We start from the raw sequence: 19,708 nt of genomic DNA on the forward strand, positions 1-19,708 counted from the left end.
GCTCTTCTGCACACCGTGTGCGCCTTCCTGTGCCCCTGCTCCCCTCCCGCCCTCTGGACCCAGCTGTCCCTGACCCCGCCCAGCGGTCACCAAGGGCCATGCCCCCACCGCCCTGACCCCTTGGCGAGACCCCTGGAGTTTCAGAGCCTTGCCGGCCCCACCCCCAGCCTTTCTTTGCCGCCCCGATGGTGGCCGCCCCCAAGGTGCTCCCCGGACTTGCGTTTTACAGATGCATTTTCTCCTTGGCAGGGCTCCCTACGCCCACAGATCCAGATGTTTGAGGCCCTCACCCTCTGTGCTGTGAGCGAGCCCACTCCGTGTGCCCCAGGCACTAGCTGTCTGCAGGACGTCTGCCCCTGTAGCACATTCTGCTTGCAGGGTCAGTGGGACCAGCATGCACTCACCACCGTGCCCAGCACGAACCACACGCGCGTGCACGCACACGTACACACGTGCAGACAGCCTGTGTCACTCACAAGTCTCAGGTCGGGCCTTGCTTCGCCGTCCTCACGGCCACGTCCCCTCTTCCCTGAGGTACCACAGCAGCCTCTCAGCTGCTTACTCCTCCTCTGGGCTCTCCCTGCCTTTCCGTTGACGTCGCACACTGCCACCAGAGCCCTCTCTAGATTATGTTATTCCCCTTCCTGAAGTCCCTTAGGCCTCCCTGTTGCTAAGTTGAGCAGGACCAAGGTGAACGTGGGTGGCTGACGAGGCCCTTCACGGTGGAGGCCGGCCAGCTTGTGCAGTCTCGGCTGGATGCGGGCGAGCTCTCCTCTGTGGAGTCTCTCCACCCCTCTCAGAAGGAGTGAACTGCTCCTCTCCGGGTCCATTTCTGTGGCGTGATTTTCCCGTGTGTGATGGGCAGCTCTGTGCGTGCTTCTCCCACACTGGGCTGTGAACACAGACACATTGGGTCACTCTGGCGTCCACAACTCCAAGGGCCTTGTGTACAGTAAGTGCTCGCTGATTGTTGAAAGAGCACGTGGCTAGATCGCCGCTGGTTAAGTACACAGGTTGGAGGGATCGCGAGACACCCCAAGCAAAGCTCTCCAGCCCTATGGCTCCTTCCACCAGCCCTGACCCCACTTCCCACCTCTGATCCGTTTGGAAGGGTCCAGAGTTTACGTCAGAGTGGAGCAAGTGTCTGGTGACACCCTTGAACCATCTCCTGCGTAGCAGAGGAAGGTCTTGAAGCAGGTGCAGTAGAAAGCGTGTGGGCCTGGAGGTGGAGACCAGGGTCTGCCTTGTTTAAGGGGAAGGAAGAAAGTTTCTTCTCCTGGAGGCACCTAAGAAAAGCGCCTAAGAATGCCCTGAGTGTTGGCTGCAGGAGGCGCTCCTGACCCTCTTGTCCTTGCAGATTGAGATGGCCCAGAAGCTGCTGAACTCCGACCTGGGGGAGCTCATCAGCAAGATGAAGCTGGCCCAGCAGTATGTCATGACCAGCCTGCAGCAGGAGTACAAGAAGCGGATGCTGACGGCCGCACACGCCCTGGCCGTGGACGCCAAGAACCTGCTCGACGTCATCGACCAGGCCAGGATGAAGGCCCTGGGGCAGGCGAGGCCACGCTGAGCGCCGGGGCCTGCTCCCCCCTCCGCCGCCACCAGCAGCGAGGCTCTGGCCGGCCGTGGGCGCCAGCACTCACAGCGCCAGCACTCTGGCCGAGGCTGGTTGAAAATCTCACATAAGTTTAACCGCATTTTGATGTGGGTTGTTTTGGTTTTGGTTCTTTAATCATGGTGTTCAGAAAAGTCCGGGATCCAAAATGTGGCATTTTTCTGAGAATAAAAATTGTACATGAGAAGCTTTTAAAGAATCATGAAGAACAGATTTTGTTCACATCAGGATATGCTTTCGTGGAAGCGGCCAGGGCAGTGATGCACTGGTTCCTGAACTGGCCGGACTGGTCCTTGGAAGAAGACAGGAGGAAGTGGAGGATTCCAGGAAACCCAAGGGGCTGAGAATCCCTTTGCCAACCACAGACTTACTACCCAGGCTGGAATTTTTGTCATTAGAACACTGTTCATTTGCAATATGCTAATACCACTTTACAAAGAAAGAATATAAAAGCTATATTTTGAAGACTTGAGTAATTTCAGAAAAAAACTACAACCCTCTTGTCTTTCCTGCCTTTTACTTTCATGTGAGTATGTGAAGCATTTGGTTGGAAACTAGCTGTAGAACACACTAAAAACGTTTGTCTTTTTCCACCAGAATAATGTGCCGGTTTTTTGTAGTGCTGTTATTTCTCTTGGAAGCAGAAATGCTTTGTACCGGAGCACCTCCGAACCGCATTGAGAAGAAGTTCTGGAACCATCCCTGTGTTCCATTTTTATATAATTTATAAAGAAAGATTAAAGCCATGTTGACTATTTCACAGCCACTGGAGTTAACTAACCCTTCATTGCGTCTGTCTTCCCAGGAAGGAATTGGGCAAAACAGAGATTTGGTTTCCTTTTGATGTCCAGTTTTACCATCCATTCTGTTAAATAATTTTGAAAAATACGCCCTCTCTTTAGTTTGTTGGGGGAAATAAATTATTCTCAGGAAGAATATAATGAACTGTACAGTTACTTTGACCTATTAAAAAGGTGTTATCAGTAAAGTGCTTGGTGTAATATCCTTTCTCTTGGTTCTGTTCCTTCAGATCATTTGAAATTTCTCAGGTGACTTGTCAGATACCGTAACATACAGGAAAGCTCTCGATAATGATTAGTTTCTTTTATTCTTTGTCTTGTCGACAAGTCGAGAACACTCCTCATAAGTTAACCTTTTTGTTCCATCTTCACGGTTAAATGCAGAAACCGAGCTAGGGTGATGTCGTCCCTGAAGGACTTCCCTCCACAGGCTTGGTGTCACCGCCACCTGTCCAGCCTCAGGGAGCCTGTTCTCTTAAGGGAACTGTCAGCAGGACAGACCCCAGACCCACCCTCATCTCGCTAAGCCTCTGGTGCGCAGGACGGGGGTCTGCAGCACTGGGAACCTGGAGGGAGAAGAGCCGGGGCGCAGCCCCCAGTGGAGGGACTCGAGCATGTCCTGCAGGAAGACGCACGTCCCCGTGTGCAGCAGAGTCGCTCCCCTCTGGGCTGCCTGGCGTCCTCTTCGTCTGAAGAGAAGCTTGGGGACGTCGCCCTTCTGAGTTTCTCTCGGGCTCTCCAGTCTCCGCTTCCTCATCTTTAGGATGGTGATCGTGAGGTTAAATAAAACAAGCGGTGTGAATGATGAAGCGCTTCACACGCTCCCAGGGGCTCGACGGCGGGGCTGTGAGCCATGGCCGCGGCACGCGTCCTCTGCCTCCTGCTCTGACTTTCCCTCCAGTACCAAGAACCGCAGGTAAGTCTGGAAGCGTCCTGTAAGTCAGAGGGAAGGGCATTTTGGTTGTGAGAACGGGTGGAGACAGATAGCAGATGGTGTTGGCTGGCCGGCTTGGTGGCCCCGGGGCCGTCAGAAGGGCCATCCGTGGCTCCGCCACATCATTCTGCAGACGACAGCTACCCACTGAGGCGTTCGACCCTGTCCACGTTGGCCAGGAGAAGCAGTAAAGAAGGTGAATACGAGCCTGCTCACAACCTCACCCTCTGTCTTTCTCCAGCTCCATATATTTTAGCAGTATTTTAATTGAAGAGTAATTTAAATAGAGAAAAGGGCACATGAACGCTGAGCTTTCTGAACTTTTCACAAAGGAGCACTCATGTCGCTGGCTCCCAGCCTCAGGGACAGGACAGCACCAGCAGCCCAAAAGTCTGCCTGGGGCCCCTCCTAGCCACTGCTTCCCCAGAAGGGTTACAGCCATCCTGCTTGCCTTTTATCAACTTTATTGAGATGTAATTCACACAGAGTAAGAACCTGCTGAGTGAACAGCTGTATGACTTTCTCCAAACGTGTGCATCCAGTTCCCCATCAGTCCCCACACCCACCGAGGCAGCCGCTGGCCTGGTCTCTTGTGCCGTAGATCTGGCCTTACACGCCAGGTTGCTTCTGGAACTGCTGTATGCACTCTTCTGTTTCTGGCTTCTTTGACTCGGTGATGTTTTGGAATATCCGTGTTGTTGCGTCATCAGGATTTGTTCTTTGTTTCTGATGATACTCCGTGGTCTCACAGCCAGTTCATCTGTCACCTGTTGGTGGATGGGACATTTGAGCTGTTTTCAATCTGGTTATTACGAATGAAGCCGCTGTGGACATTTGTGTACAAGTACACGTGTTTCCGTTTCTCGTGGGCGAACAAGTATGAGCACACTTTCTGGAACTTACGGTAAGTGTTCAACTTTATTAAGAACTGCCCAGCCGTTTTCCGATGTAGTTGTACCATTTTACCCTCCAGCCAACAGCACATAAGCCTTCCTGCTGCTCCACATTCTCACCAGTATTTGGCATTGTCAGTCTTTTATGATTTTAGACTTTCTAGTGAATATGTGTTCCATCTCATTTTGTGTTTCTTAATGTACAGTGATATTGAGTGTCTTTTCCTATACTTACTGGCCATTTATGTATCTTTCCCGGGAAGTCTCTGCTCACATGTTTTGCCCTGTTTAAAATTGGGCTGTTTGGGAATTCCCTGGCGGTCCAGTGGTTAGGACTCGGCGCTTCCATTGCCGAGGGCACAGGTTCGATCCCTGGTCAGGGAACTAAGATCCCTCAAGCCTTGTGGCATGGCCAAGATAAATTAATTGGTTAATTAATTAAATAAAATAAAATTGGGCTGTTTATCACTCTGTTGGGTAGATAGGAATTCCTACCCACTGGGTGGTAGGAATTCCCTCTGTGTCCCAGATACTAGTCTTTGTCAGATACTTGTTTCCCACACATTTTCTCCCAGTCTGGGGCATGGCTGTTCATTTTCTTAACTGCACCTCAGTGTAATTTTATCTGAAAAATTGGTGGAGGGATTGTTGTGATTGGAACTTCATTGGCTTTATAGGTCAGTTTGGGGAGAACAAATATCTTCAGAATGTTGAGTCTTAAAAACATGAACTTAATATGTCTCTGTTTCTTTATATCTTTAATTTTAGTAATGCCATGCCGTTTTCAGTGTAAATAAAGATCTTAAACATCTTTTGTTAGCTGTATTCCTGTTCTGTGTTTTTGATGCTATGATGTTTTAAATTTTTCTTTTTTCTTTTTTAATTTTATTTATTTATTTTTTGCTTAACCTAGGTGTGACATATACTATTTTCTATTCTGTTTTTTTAATTGAATTATAGTTGATTTCCATTGTTTCAGGGGTACAGCAAAGTGATTCAGTTATATATATGTAAATATATATATTCTTTTTTTACATTCTCTTCCATTATAGGTTATTACAAGATAACGAGTACAGTTCTGTGTGCTCTACAGTAGGTCCTTGTTGTTTATCTATTTTATATATAGCAGTGTGTGTATCTGTTCATCCCAGTCTCCTGATTTATCCCCACAAACACACGCTTTCCCCTGTGGTAACCGTAAATTTGTTTTCTAAGTCTTCATCTTTTTGGATTCCGCATGTAAATGATATCATGTGATACTTGTCTTTATCTGACTGACTTCACTCAGTACGATAACCTCTAGGTCCATTCATTGCTGCAGATGAAATCGTTCAATTGTTGGTGGCTCAGTACATTGAAATGCAGTCATTCACACTGTGTCCTTGGTGGGTCCAGCCCTTTTCTGTCTCTGTTCACCTGCCCCATCCTGGAGTGATGCACCCCAAACTCCGACCCCACCCAGCCCCTCGTGCTGTCCCTTCGTGCAGCAGAGGGCAGGACACAGCAGCCGAAACCGAGTGCAGGTGCCGGACACTGTCAGCCACCCTCAGGGCAGCCGGGCTCAGTCTCTCTATTTGGGGCTCCCCTTGCTGGGTGGGGCTGACTGCCATCCTCTCAGCCCAGGTCTGACCAGGTTTGTGTACCACCAATGAGGGCTGCACATCTTTTAAAACTTTTAAATCATACTTGACTTTAGTTTGTTATCTTGATGAATTTGACAACCAAAACAGACAGTCTTTGTAGTTATTTTCCTCTCTGGGGGAAGAATGCGCTTTAAATTTACCCAAACATTTTTAGGCATTGACGTCTTTTTAAAAATTCATCTTTTTTTATTGCACGAGTGTGCAAGTGGTGCACATACACTGAAGAACATCAGGAAATACAGCCAAGTCAAAAAGATTTTGAATTTTGCCGCGAGATTAGGAACAAGACAAAGATGCCAGTTTCACCACTTAACATTCAGCGTAGGACTGGAAGTTCCTACCAGAGCGGTTAGGCAAGGAAGTAAATAAAGGCCTCCACGTTGGAAAGAGAGGAGTAAAGCTCCTTCTATTCACAGGTGATGTGATCTTATACATGGAAAATCCTAAAAACTCCAGAAAAACTGTTAAAGATAATTAAGAAATTCAGCAAGTGAATAAACGGAATGTGGTGTGTGCACACCGTGGAATATTATTCAGCCATAGAAAGAAATGAAGTACCGACGCACGCTACAACACGGATGGCCCTTGAAAACATTAGGTTGTGAAACAAGCCAGACACAGAAGGCCACAGATTGTGTGATTCCATGTGGTTTTGTGATTTATAATAAGAAACAGAAAATTGGTGTTCCTCCCATTCCTGGTACAGAGCTCTCAAAAACCTTGGAATTTCCTAGGAGATGAGAGAGACACCGGTGTCCTTTGGAATTAATTCTTAACAAGCCCCTTTCAATGGCACCTGATTTTATGTTAATGAGGAGACTTTGGGGAATGGGGCTGGTTGCTAGAGGAACTGCCCGTGACTACAGGGTTAGGACTTTGATCAGTCGTGCCTATGCAGCGGTACCTCCATAAAAACCCACACAGACAGGGTCCGAGCTTCCGGGTTGGTGGGCGCGCATAGGTGCTGGGGCATGCCAGGGGCATGGCCGCTCCACACCCCTTCCCACACACCTTGCCCTGCACATCTCTGCCTTCTGAATGTCCCCGAGTTCTGTTCTTGTAATAAACTGTTCTTTTAATAATAATGAAATCTAATAAGTTAAATGTTTTCCTGAGTTCTGTGAGCTGCGCTAGCAAATTCATGGGACCTGAGGGGAGGGTCAGTCTATGGCAGCAGTAGCACAGGTGATGGTGCCATCGGCACTGGAGAACAGGACAGCCTGTGGCTGAGCCCTTCGCCTGGGGGGTCTGACACTGTCTCCTGGTAGATGGGGTCAGGACGGAGTTAAATTGCAGGGTACCAGCTGGTGTTGCAGAATTGCTTGGTGTGGGGAAAACACCCACACGTTGAGGGACCAGAAGTGTCCGAAGGGAAACATTGTGAGTAAAGTGTTGTAAGCAATGTAAAGTAAAACCAAAGTTTTCTCCTTTACATTCTATTTGTAGGAAATGTCCAGAATAGGCACATCCCTAAAGACAGAAAGCAGGTCAGTGGTTGCCAGGGGCTGAGGAGGGATAGGGAGCAACTGCTTAATGGATGCAGCATTTCCATCTGGGGTGACGGAAAATTCTGGAACTAGGTAATGATGATGGCTGTACAACATGGTGAATGTACTTAATGCCACTGAACTGTACACTTTAAAAATGGTTAATTTTGTGTTGTGTGTATTTTACCACGATAATAAAAAGTATCAAATGTCTTATTAAAAAACATTAGGTACCTACTTATGTAGGGGGATGAATGGTCACGCACGGTGTCTGCAGGAGTCCAGGGGACATGTAAGTGGGGACAGGTGACAGCAGGTCCTGGGTGGTCTGCACCGCGCAGCTTCATTCCGGCTCTCGGTACCCCTCCTTCTAGGCCCAATCACAAAACTACCCCCTCCCAACAGCATCTCATCCAGGGCAAAGCCTCACTCTTCAGTCCCTCCCCCAGATCCTTCTTTCACCCAAGAAAGAACTGACGGCTCCGCCCTTGGTTTTCTCTGAAGACATGCGAAGGTCAGCAAACTTTTTCGATAAAAAGCCAGACAGTATTTCAGGCTTTGCAGGTTGGATATGATCCCCGTCGCATTATCTTTTTTTTTCTGTTTTGACAACCCTTTAAAAATGTAAAAACATTCTTAGCTCACTGGCCAGTAGAGTGTGTTTATCTTTTTAAATTATAATCAGACCGTGTCTCTCTCTCACACACACACACACCACCCCTACCCCGCTCATAACCTCCAAAGGCTTCCTGGCACTTAAAATAAAATATTAGAATTCAGACTCCTCCAGGGCCTGGCATGGCCAGACCTGCCAGCTCCCTACCATGGCTCTCTGTCCCCCTCCACCTCAGCCACACGGGCCTAGAACATTCCGGGTCATCTGAACCTGCCAGCCTTTGCCTTGTGGCCAGCCATCACCACAGTCAACTTCAGAACACTTCATTGCTTCCGAAAGAAACCCTGCACCCCTTACCCATCCCCCTCCACCCCCAGCCCCTGGCAATCACGACTCCACTTTCTGGCTCCAGGGATTTGCCTCTTCTGGATCTTTCCATACAAATGGAATCACACAATGTGTGGTCTTCAGTGTCATAATGTTGTCAGGGGTCGTCCGTGTTGTAGTATGTTTCAGTACTTCTTTCCTTTTTAATTTTTTTTTTTTTTTTTAATTTATGGCTGAGTTGGGTCTTCGTTTCTGTGCGAGGGCTTTCTCTAGTTGCGGCGAGCGGGGGCCACTCTTCATCGCGGTGCGTGGGCCTCTCACTATCGCAGCCTCTCTTGTTGCGGAGCACAGGCTCCAGATGCGCAGGCTCAGCGGCCATGGCTCACGGGCCTAGTTGCTCCACAGCATCTGGGATCCTCCCAAACCAGGGCTCGAACCCGTGTCCCCTCGCATTAGCAGGCAGACTCTCAACCACTGCGCCACCAGGGAAGCCCCCTACTTCTTTCCTTTTTAAATCACTAAGTAATATTCCATTGTAGAGATAGACCACAAAGTCTCATCAGTTGATGGACGTTTGGGTTGTTGCTACTGTTTGGTTCTATGTATGAATAACGCTCCTATGGAAATTTGTGCATGAGTTTTTGTGCAGACTTATATTTTTATTTATCTTGGGTATATACGTAGGAATGGAGTTTCTGGGTCATATGCTAATTCCATGTTTAACCATTTGAGAAACTGCGGGAGTACTTTCTGAAGTGGCTGCACTATTTTACGTTTTCATTGGCAACGTATAAGAATTCCAGTTTCTCCACAGCCTTGCCAACACTTGCCGTCTTCCCTTTTCTTAGCCCTGTCCTAAGCCCTGGGGGCCCAGGAGTGAGCAAAGCAGGTAAGAAAATAGTACATCTGTGGCCCCTCTGGTCTGCTGTTGGAAAGTCCAGCCAGACCAGAATGACATAAGCCCAGTTCATTCCAGTTGATAATCAAAATCCAAACTCTTATCTGGTTTGAAATGTTTTCTCCTCCCCCAGCTTAGACTGGATGTGGAAGCCTGGAGCAGGGCAGCCCCTGACATCTGGGAGCTGGCGTGGCCCTCACAGCATGGCCTGTGTTCTGCTGAACCCCAGCAATTTCATAGGATGTGGACATCACACAGGTCAGTCTGTGACTGTGATGGACCAAGACAAAAACCATGAGTTGTCCAAACAGCAAAAGTGGCCGACCATTCCGCCCACCTGCCCCCTGCTGACCTGAGCGATTCCTACTGCTTTACCACCCATGGCTGCCCCTCCCTCCCGACAAGACCGACAAGATGCCCAGTCACGAAGCTACCCCCGCTTCCCAAGAGCGTCTAATGCGGAGCAGACCCCACTTGCTCAGCCCTCCCCCAAATGACCTCAGCCCATCCCAGGTTCTGTTGTGCTGGGCTGAGTGACGGCCCCAAGATGTCCACGTGCTGATCCCTAGAACCTGTGAGTGCTCCCTTTTATGGCAAATGGGACTTTTCGTGCGATTAAGTTAAGGATATTGAGATGGGGCTATTACCCTGGACTGTTGGGATGGGCCTGGTGTAACTCAGGGGGGCCCTTACAAGAGGGAACGTTTGTCTGCAGAAGGGGAGAAGGCAGTGTGACAATGAAGGCAGACGTTGGAGTGATGCACCCACAAGCCAAGGAATGTGGGCCGACTCCAAAAGCTGAAAGAGTCGAGGAGTGAATTCTCCCCTAGAGCCTCCAGAAGGGGCCGGCCCTGCCAGCCTCACCTTAGTCCAGCAAGACTAAGTTCAGACTTCCGGCTTCAGCTGTAGGAGGAAGCATGTGTGTTCTCAGCCAGTGGGGCCAGGACTCTAATGCACACATGTTCAGTCTTTTCTAAAGATGCCCCCTTGGTTCCTCAGGATGTGTGTTCTCCCTCGTTGCAGCGAGCAACAGCCTGACACGTTCAGCTGCTGCTGTGTTCTTGGTTGTGGGCTGGAGGGCGGCGTCGTGGGCGTGCCCAGGCGGGGTGGGGGGTGGGGGGTGGGGCAAGGTGTACTGGTGTCACAGTGTGACCGGGCGTTAGTTCTCCCACACCCGCAGCCCGGCTCCCAGGTGCAGCACAGGTCCAAAGCTAACTCTACTTGGGGGTGACTTTGCAAATTCCAAAGAGCCCCACCTAGCAGGGTCTGGGAGTCCAACTCCCCCGACACAGACCCCGCTCCTCTTCCTCCTGCAGCCGCCTTGTCCCACCTGTGCCGTGAGCCCCTCCCCTGGGCTCCTCTGCCCCTCGAGTTGCCCTTGGACCAGCCCCTGCCCTTGGACCAGCCCTCGCCCTTGGTGAGGGAGAGCTCGGCCCAGCCCTTCCCTCTGTCCTGCCTCCTCCAGGCCCTGCCCCAGAGGGACCAAACCTCTCCTCCCCCAAACCCTCAAGGTCCCCAGTGCTCCTGGGACACTGTATCTGGGACACTCTCAGATACTCTCAAAAGGGACCCCATCTCTGTCCTTCATCTTCCCGTCTTGCCCTCACCTGGCCTCGCAGCCCTCCGACCACGTGCCCCGATCCATCAGGGAGGGGCACTGGGCAAGCGGGCCCTCCCTCGGGGGCCTCTGCAGACCCCAGCCTCCCTGGGTCTCTCAGCCGGAACACCTCTAACTCCCGGTTTCTCTCTTGGACACTGGCTAGTTGGTTGCCCGACCGTGGAAAGTAATCTGGAGAAATCAGCTAATGAGTAACTTCCCAGGAAATTATTACAAATCTGCTGCCACTGAGTGAGTCACAGGAAACGGGGTGGGGGGGGATCACCCCCAAACACACACGTGCTTAGTTACTGCAAACCCAGTGCCAGCGGTGAGGCACCAGCAGCTCACCGTCTGTATCTAAACGGTGCTGTGTTGTACTTGTTGTGTTTTGTTTCTTTGCACCTTCTCTGCTCCTGATGGAACATTTTATTGGAATTCAAAGTCCCACACGTTTTTTTTTAAGTTCTTTAAGGTCAAAAAAAGCATTGGTTTTTCTGTTTCCTTATTTTTCCATTACTTTTAGGATATTCCTCATCTTCAGAACTCCTACTTGGAATCTTAATTTTTTAAACTCAGTGTGTCAGGTCTTTCCTGGTCTCACTGTGAACATCTTCCCAGAACCCTTCCCTTCCGGTAGTCCTGAGATGCCGTCTCATGGAGGCTGTGGAGGCTGCTGCCGTGCCTCTCCCCACGCTGGCCCTGCTCCCAGAGGTCTTTCTCTAGGACCCCCCTTAAGTGGCGGGCATCTCGGGGCAGGGGAAGGGGCCCTCCTGGGGCCTGTGGGGCACACATTCCCCCCCGTCCCCTTCCTCTGCTGCTCACAGCTCGTCGTTTCACGTGTGGGGCTCCATCCCTGCCTGGCTTCTGGGGTCCCGCGGGGTCGGGGTCGCGTCTGGAGAGGTGAGTGTCATATGCAGCGCGCACTGCTCGAAGATGGGGGGCTTAGCCACCCGGAGACTCCAGTGCACTGGGCAGACGGGACCAGACTTGCATCCCGGCTCCTCCAGGCGAGACCAGGCCAGGCCTAGCCTAACCGTGACTGTGGACACAGAGCAGGCCACGCCGCTCTCACCGGGCCCGGGTTCCACTCTCAGAGACAGAAACCTTTCTTTGCAGCTTCTTGAGCCACATCAAAGCAGGAACGTCCCTGTGCTAAGGCACACCAGGTCTTATTAGTAACCGACACCTTAATAAGAAATGATGGGAATCCCGGGCTCCTTGGGCTGAAGGAGACCCAAGCACTCAGCCTGGATCGTTCGCCAATGTTTTCCCTCAAGGAGGCCAGAGAGAGAGACCGCAGAGCTGGGGCCCAGCTAGTCCCAGCCCCAGGATGGTGCCCTGGGCCTTGCTGGAGGGGAGAGCCGGAGAGCTGGGTTCCTGGGCTTGAGACAGGGTGATGGGCTTCGGGTGCTGGGACCCACCTTCACTTCTGCCGCAGTTGCACCTGGAAGCAAGCAATGGGCATGTTACCCTAGATAAAGGGAACCTCAAAATGCAGGGGATCAAAATTATGCTCAGTGCAAGGAGCCAGACACACAAGGCCACACACTGCATGACTCCATGTGCACGAGCTGTGCCGAGTAGCAAAGCCACAGGCACAGAGCGCAGAGCGGTGGTTGCCGGGGCTGGTGCGGGGAGCTGCTGAGGGCAGGCTTTCTGTCTGGGGTGATGACACGTCAAGTCTGGGACTAGAGCAGACGTGATGATAGCACAACTTTATGAATGTACTGGGTTGGCCAAAAAGTTCCTTCGGTTTTAAAGTAAAAGTAAAAGGCACATTTTTCATTTTCACCAAGAACTTTATTGAACAACGTATTCACCATTTTGTTCCACTACCTTCTGCCACTTTCCAGGCAACTTCATAATTCCATCTTCCCCAAACTTTATCTTTTTCAGCAAAGAACTGTTCCAGGTGCCTTTTACAGTCTCCCAGGGAACTGAAATTTTTTCCATTAAGAGAATTTTGTAAAGACATAAATAAATGGAAATCCGAAGGTGCAGTGTCTGGTGAAAATGGCAGATGAATCAGAACTTCCCAGCCAAGCTGTAACAGTCTTTGCCTGGTCATCAAAGAAACAAGCGATCTTGTGTTATCCTGGTGGAAGATTATCGTTTTCTGCTAATTCTGGATGCTTTTTGTCAAGTGCTGCTTTCAGTTGGCCTAATTGGGAGCAGTACTTGTTGGAATTAATTGTTTGGTTTTTCCAGAAGGAGCTCATAGTAGAGGACTCCATTCCGATCCCACCGTATAGACAACATCACCTTCTCTGGATGAAGACGAGCCTTTGATGTGGGTGGTGGTGGTTCATTTCGCTTGCCCCACAAGCTCTTCCGTTCCACATTATTGTACAGTGTCCGCTTTTCATCGCCCGTCACAATTTGTTTTATTTTATTTTGTATTTATTTATGGCGGAGTTGGGTCTTCGTTGCTGCTCGTGGGCTTTCTCTAGTTTGGATGAGCTGGGGCTTCTCATTGTCGTGGCTTCTCTTGTTGCGGAGCACAGGCTCTAGGCACACGGGCTTCAGTAGCTGTGGCACGTGGGCTCAGTAGTTGTGGCTCACGGGCTCTAGAGCGCAGGTTCAGTAGTTGTGGCTCATGGGCTCTAGAGTGCAGGCTCAGTAGTTGTGGCACATGGGCTTAGTTGCTCCGCGGCATGTGGGATCTTTCCGGATCAGGGCTCGAACCCGTGTCCCCTGCATCGGCAGGCAGAGTCTTAACCACTGCGCCACCAGGGAAATCCCCACAATTTGTTTTAAAAAACAAATGTTTTTGTTACATTTAAGTAGAGAATCGCATGGGGAAATACGGTCAAGAAGGTTTTTTTGCCACTTACGTGGAACCCAAACATCAAAGCGATTAACATAACCAAGCTGGTACAAATGATTTTCAACACTTGATTTGCATATTTTGAGTATGTCGGCTATCTCCCTCGTGGTATAATGTTGACTGTTCTCAATTAATGTCTCGATTTGATTGCTATCAAGTTCAACTGGTCTACCCGACCGTGGAGCATCGTCCAGTGAGAAGTCTCCAGCACGAAACTTCACTTTTGACACATTCGATCCGTCACAGCACCTCCTCTATTCACTGCACAAATCTTTTTTTGCGTTTTGGTTGCATTTTTACCTTTCTTGAAATAATAAAGCATAATATGCCAAAAATGTTGCTTTTTTCTTCCACGTTCAATTACACAAAAATTCATCAATTTTGATAAGGTTTTTTAAAATGCATGCTGGTATGACAGCTGTCACATACAATCTAACAAAATTGTTTCAAATAAAGTTAAAGACGGCTAAGTGCTGCTAGAGCCATCTTTCAGGAAAAAAACGAACAAACCTTTTGGCCAACCAAATACTTAATGCCACTGAACCACATACTTTAAAATGGTAGCTTTTATGTTATGTGCGTTGTGTGTTATGTGCATTTTACCACAATAAAAAAGGAAAAGAAATGTAGGGGACTGATGCTAACAATCCTTAGTGTCCCATAGGAACTCATTAGGGAACTGACCCATCTAAGCGGCCCTGTCCAGGCCCCTTGTCTGTCCTGTACCATCTTGGAACCACTCGGCGTAGCTGTCCCAGCCCTTTCCTATCCTGTGCATAAAGTTATAGGCTGAAACTTACCGGTTAAATTTCCCGAGGTGCCAGTCGTTGTAACACACAAGTGCCCTTTCTACGTCTTATGTGGAGGACACGGACCATGTTCCCTTCCAGCAGCGATGCAGGAATGGATCAGAAGCCTGCATCTCGCATGCGTGGCTCCAGCGTTTCCTGACTCGGAGCCCTGTCCAGCGTCTCCAGGTCAGTCGGTCTGAGTCCCAGAGCGTGGATGAACCATGGTCTCCAAGCTGGGGAGGAGCCCCTGGGTCCCAAAATCACCAGGGAGCATGAAGAGCCCCGAGGGTCCCTTTCCAGAGGCCCCACTTCTCCAGATGCTTCTCCCTGTGAGGAAGGAAGGCCCTTCACCTGTCCAAAGTCCACCTCAGGCCTGGACCTGAGCTTGGGAGCTTCATGGACAGGCCAGGACCATGTGCCCTGGGGTTGGGATGTTCTGAATTCGGGGAGTGGGGCTGGGGGCGGGGTGACCTAGACTGTTCCCTTTGTGTCCCCAATATGCATCAAAGACAAGAGCGGCCATGGAGTCTCATGAGAGCAAAGCAAAGACATTGATAAGAAACATTAAATGCCAAAAATACCTTTTTAGATATATGCAGCAATTCTCTGTTTTTGCTAACCTCAGGACTCATCCTGGATGGCCTGTCATTAGGTGGAGAGAGAAAGACCCTTCACAGAGCTGAAACGGTGATGGTGACCATGACAGTTCTGTGAAATCGAACTGGAGTGTTTTCTGGAACTATCCCAGTTTCCAAGATACATTGGATAAAACCCAGATGAAACTTCTGCACAGTCTCTTTCACCATGGATGAGCATTATCAGTGAGGTAGTTAAAACCCATTTTATTCAATCATTTCAAGAACTCTAATTTTGATCAGTCCTCATCTTCCTTCATCTTCTCGAATGCTTAGTATTTCCCACTCCCAACAACGAAAAGTAAATATGACAAGTGAGCTGTCAGAGTGATGGTTCTTAAGCAGTATATGCCTTTCTCTTTAAATTCATTAAGAAAATCCAATTGTGATGTTTAACAAAAATGAGTGGAATTATTTCTGATTTTTATACTTGATTCTCAATCTCAAAAGCCAAAAAACACACATCAGTGCACACATTCACACATATTTACCAAAGAATACCGTGCTTCCTATCAAGCCCCTTGCTTCATAAGTGCCTTATCATGCTGGGTACATTCTAAACTGTATTATTATAAATTAAGTAATGTTAAAGAGCATATCTATTTATTTTCTTGCTCTTGAGACACATTGTAAAATAGATACATTAATTACTTTAGACCTTTAGTTTAATTTTGACTGCTTTTAATAATCTGTCTTACAAAATGCATTCCTTGATTTAGTTCTAAGTGGATTCTATAAAATTCCTGGAAACACGTATTAACATTTGAATTGTAAAACGAAGTCACCTTCTGACAGGAGCGTCTCTTTGGCTGACAGGTTTGACAAGGAGGAGAGGCTCTACAAATCAGATTCTATGCCATATTTTTGCATAAATTGAATAAACTAAGTCTGTGGCTCTAAGAGTTTGACAAAAAAATTTATTTAAAGAAGCGATAAAAACTTTCATTTTAAAAACATTTTATTGGCAAAGGTATAAATGAATGAACAATATTTTATACCCCTTAAACCTTGAGTTAAACTTGGTGCCTCTAAGTGAAAGAATATTAGACATCAATCTCAGGAAAGTACTTTTCTGCCCAGACCACACCACCTTGATGACTGTCACTTTATAATCAGTCTTGAAGTTGCTGGTGTGAGTCATCTAACTTTGTTCTTTTTTCAAGATATTTTCTTTTTGGCTCTTCTGACTCATTTGCAGTTATATATAAATTTTGAGGGAATTCCAGTGGTTAGGACTCTGCGCTTTCACTGCCGAGGGTGCCAGTTCAGTTCCTGGTTGGGGAACTAAGACCCCGCAAGCCACACGGCCAAGAAAAAACATAAGTGAAATCAGTTTGTCAATTTCCCTTTTTAAAAAAAGCCCCTTGGGGTTTTGAATCAGCTTTCGCGGTGTAACACCGCTTACTCATTTCACTGTGTTTCTGTGCACCAGCTGGCAGCCGGCTGATCCAGCTACGCTTGGACTGGAGGCTCCCCGGTCACCCAGGGTCCAGGACGAGGAAGGTTCCTCTCGGTGACGTGTGTGGGCCATGGGGAGGGAGCCAGGTCCCGGGCCCAGCCCCACAACGGCACCTAAGGCCTCTTAGGGTAGCTCTGCTGACATCCTAGTGGCCTACGCAAGTCACATGGTTGAGCCCAGCGTCAACGGATCGAGAAATAAACCATTCCAGTGGGAGAAGAGGCAGGAGCCATGACTTTTGGGCAGCGATCGGATCCACCACGCCTTTCTTGCAGACTCTATTGGGATCATAAAAGATCCTTGTGAAAGCCAGGTGATTTCCAGCATGGGGCTTTCCTCACCCTGAAGGCAGAGCTCGTTGAAGGGTCAGCCTTCAGCCTTCGGTCATCACACGTAATTGTCAGGGGAGGTCACTATGCGGCTTCGGCACGTCACTAGGAAGGGTCAGAGCTGCCGTGCTGCAGTGACACAGCCCCTTCCATTCCCACCACCACTGATGTGAACACGGCCCTCGGCACTGACATCTCCAGAAACGAGCCTTGTCTCAATCCGGCCAGCAGTCCTTCCTGGGCCCCGGTTCCTTACTTTAAAAGACGCATTTCTGGGCTTTCCTGGTGGCGCAGTGGTTAAGAATCCGCCTGCCAATGCAGGGGACACGGGTTCGAGCCCTGGTCCGGGAAGATCCCACATGACACAGAGCAACTGAGCCCATGCGCCGCAACTGCTGAGCCTGCGCTCTAGAGCCTGCAAGCCACAACTACGGAAGCCCGCGTGCCACAACTACTGAAGCCCGCGCACCTAGAGCCCGTGCTCCGCAAGGAGAAGCCACCGCAATGAGAAGCCCGTGCACCACGACAAAGAGTAGCCCCCTGATCGCCGCAACTAGAGAAAGCCCGCGCACAGCAACGAAGACCCAATGCAGCCAAAAATAAATAAATAAATTTATTTTAAAAAAAAGAATGAATATTAAAAGATGCATTTCCAACAGAAGTGTACTTTTCATGGCTGAGAATTATTCCTCCAAATGTGTCATATATTTGTGTTTTGCTCAATTGTGAACTGATAATCATAGTGATAAATAAATCCAGAAGAATTATTTTTAACACTTAGAGCATCGCAGGAAATAAAACAAATTTTCAAAATTTCAATTTATTTACACATTTTTATTGTAGGGAAGTATGTTGTAGAGTGATCCATAAAACTTTCAAATGTAAAAATATTACTTTAGGATAAATACCTGGCAGCAGTCAAAGGAAAAGATGATTTCTGTGGGTAACAGAGAGATGTGTCTAAGCATTAGAGGTTCATCATGTACTGCTTGTCATGGATCGTGTTGTGTATCAAATCGATATGGTATTTATATTCCATCTGGTTATATTTTAAAGTGATATGACAGTTTTATTTTTAAGTGTCAATATTTACAGTATGCCAGAAATTGTATTCTTTGTAGCTATTTAAACTTATGAAATATTTTAGGTGTCAATTTAATGTGTGAGGGAGATAAAACATATTTTAAATTACTTTAGGGAGTATGTGAACAAAACTGGGGACCAGCAATGCCAAGTGAAGTTCACATCAGTGAACTTCACAGTCAGAAGAAACCAAGAGATCAGCTGTGGAACCCTTGGTGTGACAGCCCCCCTGCGCCTGTTGGGAGGTGGCTGGTGTCGAGGTTGGGACCAAGCTGCGTGGGTTCAAAGCCGGGCTCTGTGCTCACGGGCTGTGTGGTCCCCTGCCTGTTTCCCATCTGTAGCCTGAGGAATGAATGAGGAAATACATGTGCAGTGTTGAGAACAAGCACTTGGGCCGGAGGAAGCTCACGATGCCAGTGTTCACGGTCCGCACGATCCTGGGGCGGGCAGGAGGTTATTCCTCTCCCGGAGCCACTCTCAGCTCTGCCTTTGGAAGAAACATAGAACGAGACTCTTCGCTTCTCAACTTGAGAGCCCAATAAGAGGATGGAAGTGGCAGCCCCCTCCGCACCAGATGGATTCACGTCGTTCTCTGCTGTGACTGCACTGGATCTGGATGTGTCCCAGCTCTGATCGCCCTCTGTATGCTCGGCCATGGGGAAAGGACAGGATCTTGAAACAGAGGACCTCGGATGGGTCTTGGGGCACCATTACAGAGCACCCGCTGGAGTACCAGGCCCCACAGTAGGAATGAGACGTGTGTACCCTCACGTCTGACCACACCCAGCCCGGGTTGTCCCAGTGGGGACGGCACGCTAACCCCAGCAGGTGCGGGGGACACAGGACCCATCCCAGAGCAGCGAGGCTCCACCCCCTGCCTCTTCAGAGAAGTGAGGCCATCTAGCTTCACCAGGATGGTGTTTATGGGACAGAAACCCAAGCGCAGCATAAGTGCTAGCTGCCCTTCCTGTCTTCCTCAACGCCCCTCGCGTGGTGCCATTCAGAAGGGCAGGTGATGTTCTAGGTGTGGGCAGAAGACAAGCATGTTGGTCTCTGACTCCCTCCAGTGTGGACACCTGGGTTTACCTGTGGGTTTGCTCTCCTAACAGCCCTCAGCCCTAGGCTCAGCAGGGACGGAAGGGCAGGGCTGTTCCCGAGGACGCAGGCCACACCAGGCTGTGTCTCTACCCCGCGAGCAACAGGATGGCGGGGACGTTTTTCAAGAAGTGACAGCACCTAACGTGCTTTGAAAAGAGAGGCGAGTAGACTAGAGTGGGCCAAGGGGAGCCAGCTGCGGCAGGTAGGGGAGGGGCCTTGGGGGGAGCTGGATGCTCCAAGGCGCTGAAGAGGTAATATCCACGGTCATGGGGAAGGGTTGGTAGGTGATGGAGAGGGACTTACACAAAATATTAGGGGAACTTCCTGGAGGTCTGCTGGTTAGGACTTGGAACTTTCACTGCCACAGCCCGGGTTCGATCCCTGGTTGGGGAACTAAGATCCCGTGAGCCGTGCCGTGTGGCCAAAAAACAAAAGAAGAAAGAAAAAAGATAAGGATTCCTTTTTTATTGACATAATCAAAACACGATTATCATAGCTTTAACATTTTAATAATTATCCCTTAATATCATCAAATATCCAGGCAGAATTCAAATTTTCCTAATAATCTCGTGATTTTTTCTAGTTTTTAAAAAATCAGTTCCAAATAAGGGGCATGCTTATGGTGTCTTCTGATGAAAAGAAGTGCTTAATTTAATGAAGTTCAATATTTCAT

At 48.9% G+C, this 19,708-nt stretch overlaps 1 protein-coding gene across 8 annotated transcripts in view; it reads left to right on the forward strand.

Annotated features, from left to right (window-relative positions):
- PTK2 (protein tyrosine kinase 2) overlaps positions 1–9,165 on the forward strand; it is a 259,877-nt gene extending 250,712 nt beyond the window's left edge. For 4 of the 8 annotated variants that reach the window (XM_089898671.1, XM_089898667.1, XM_089898668.1 and 1 more), the window contains one exon: positions 1,358–8,037. In XM_089898671.1, coding sequence (XP_089754797.1) covers positions 1,358–1,570 — 213 coding nt within the window. In that variant the 3' untranslated portion in view covers positions 1,571–8,037. Of the gene's footprint in view, positions 1–1,357 lie in introns of all 8 variants that reach the window. The other 4 variants (XM_089898669.1, XM_089898672.1, XM_089898674.1 and 1 more) reach the window with 4 other exon arrangements.
- Positions 9,166–19,708: the final 10,543 nt, after the last annotated feature.

Source organism: Delphinapterus leucas, chromosome 17, assembly GCF_059928025.1.
Source record: "Delphinapterus leucas isolate spDelLeu-1000000601 "Yukka" chromosome 17, BTC_Dleu_Yukka2, whole genome shotgun sequence".
Taxonomy (NCBI): domain Eukaryota; kingdom Metazoa; phylum Chordata; class Mammalia; order Artiodactyla; family Monodontidae; genus Delphinapterus; species Delphinapterus leucas.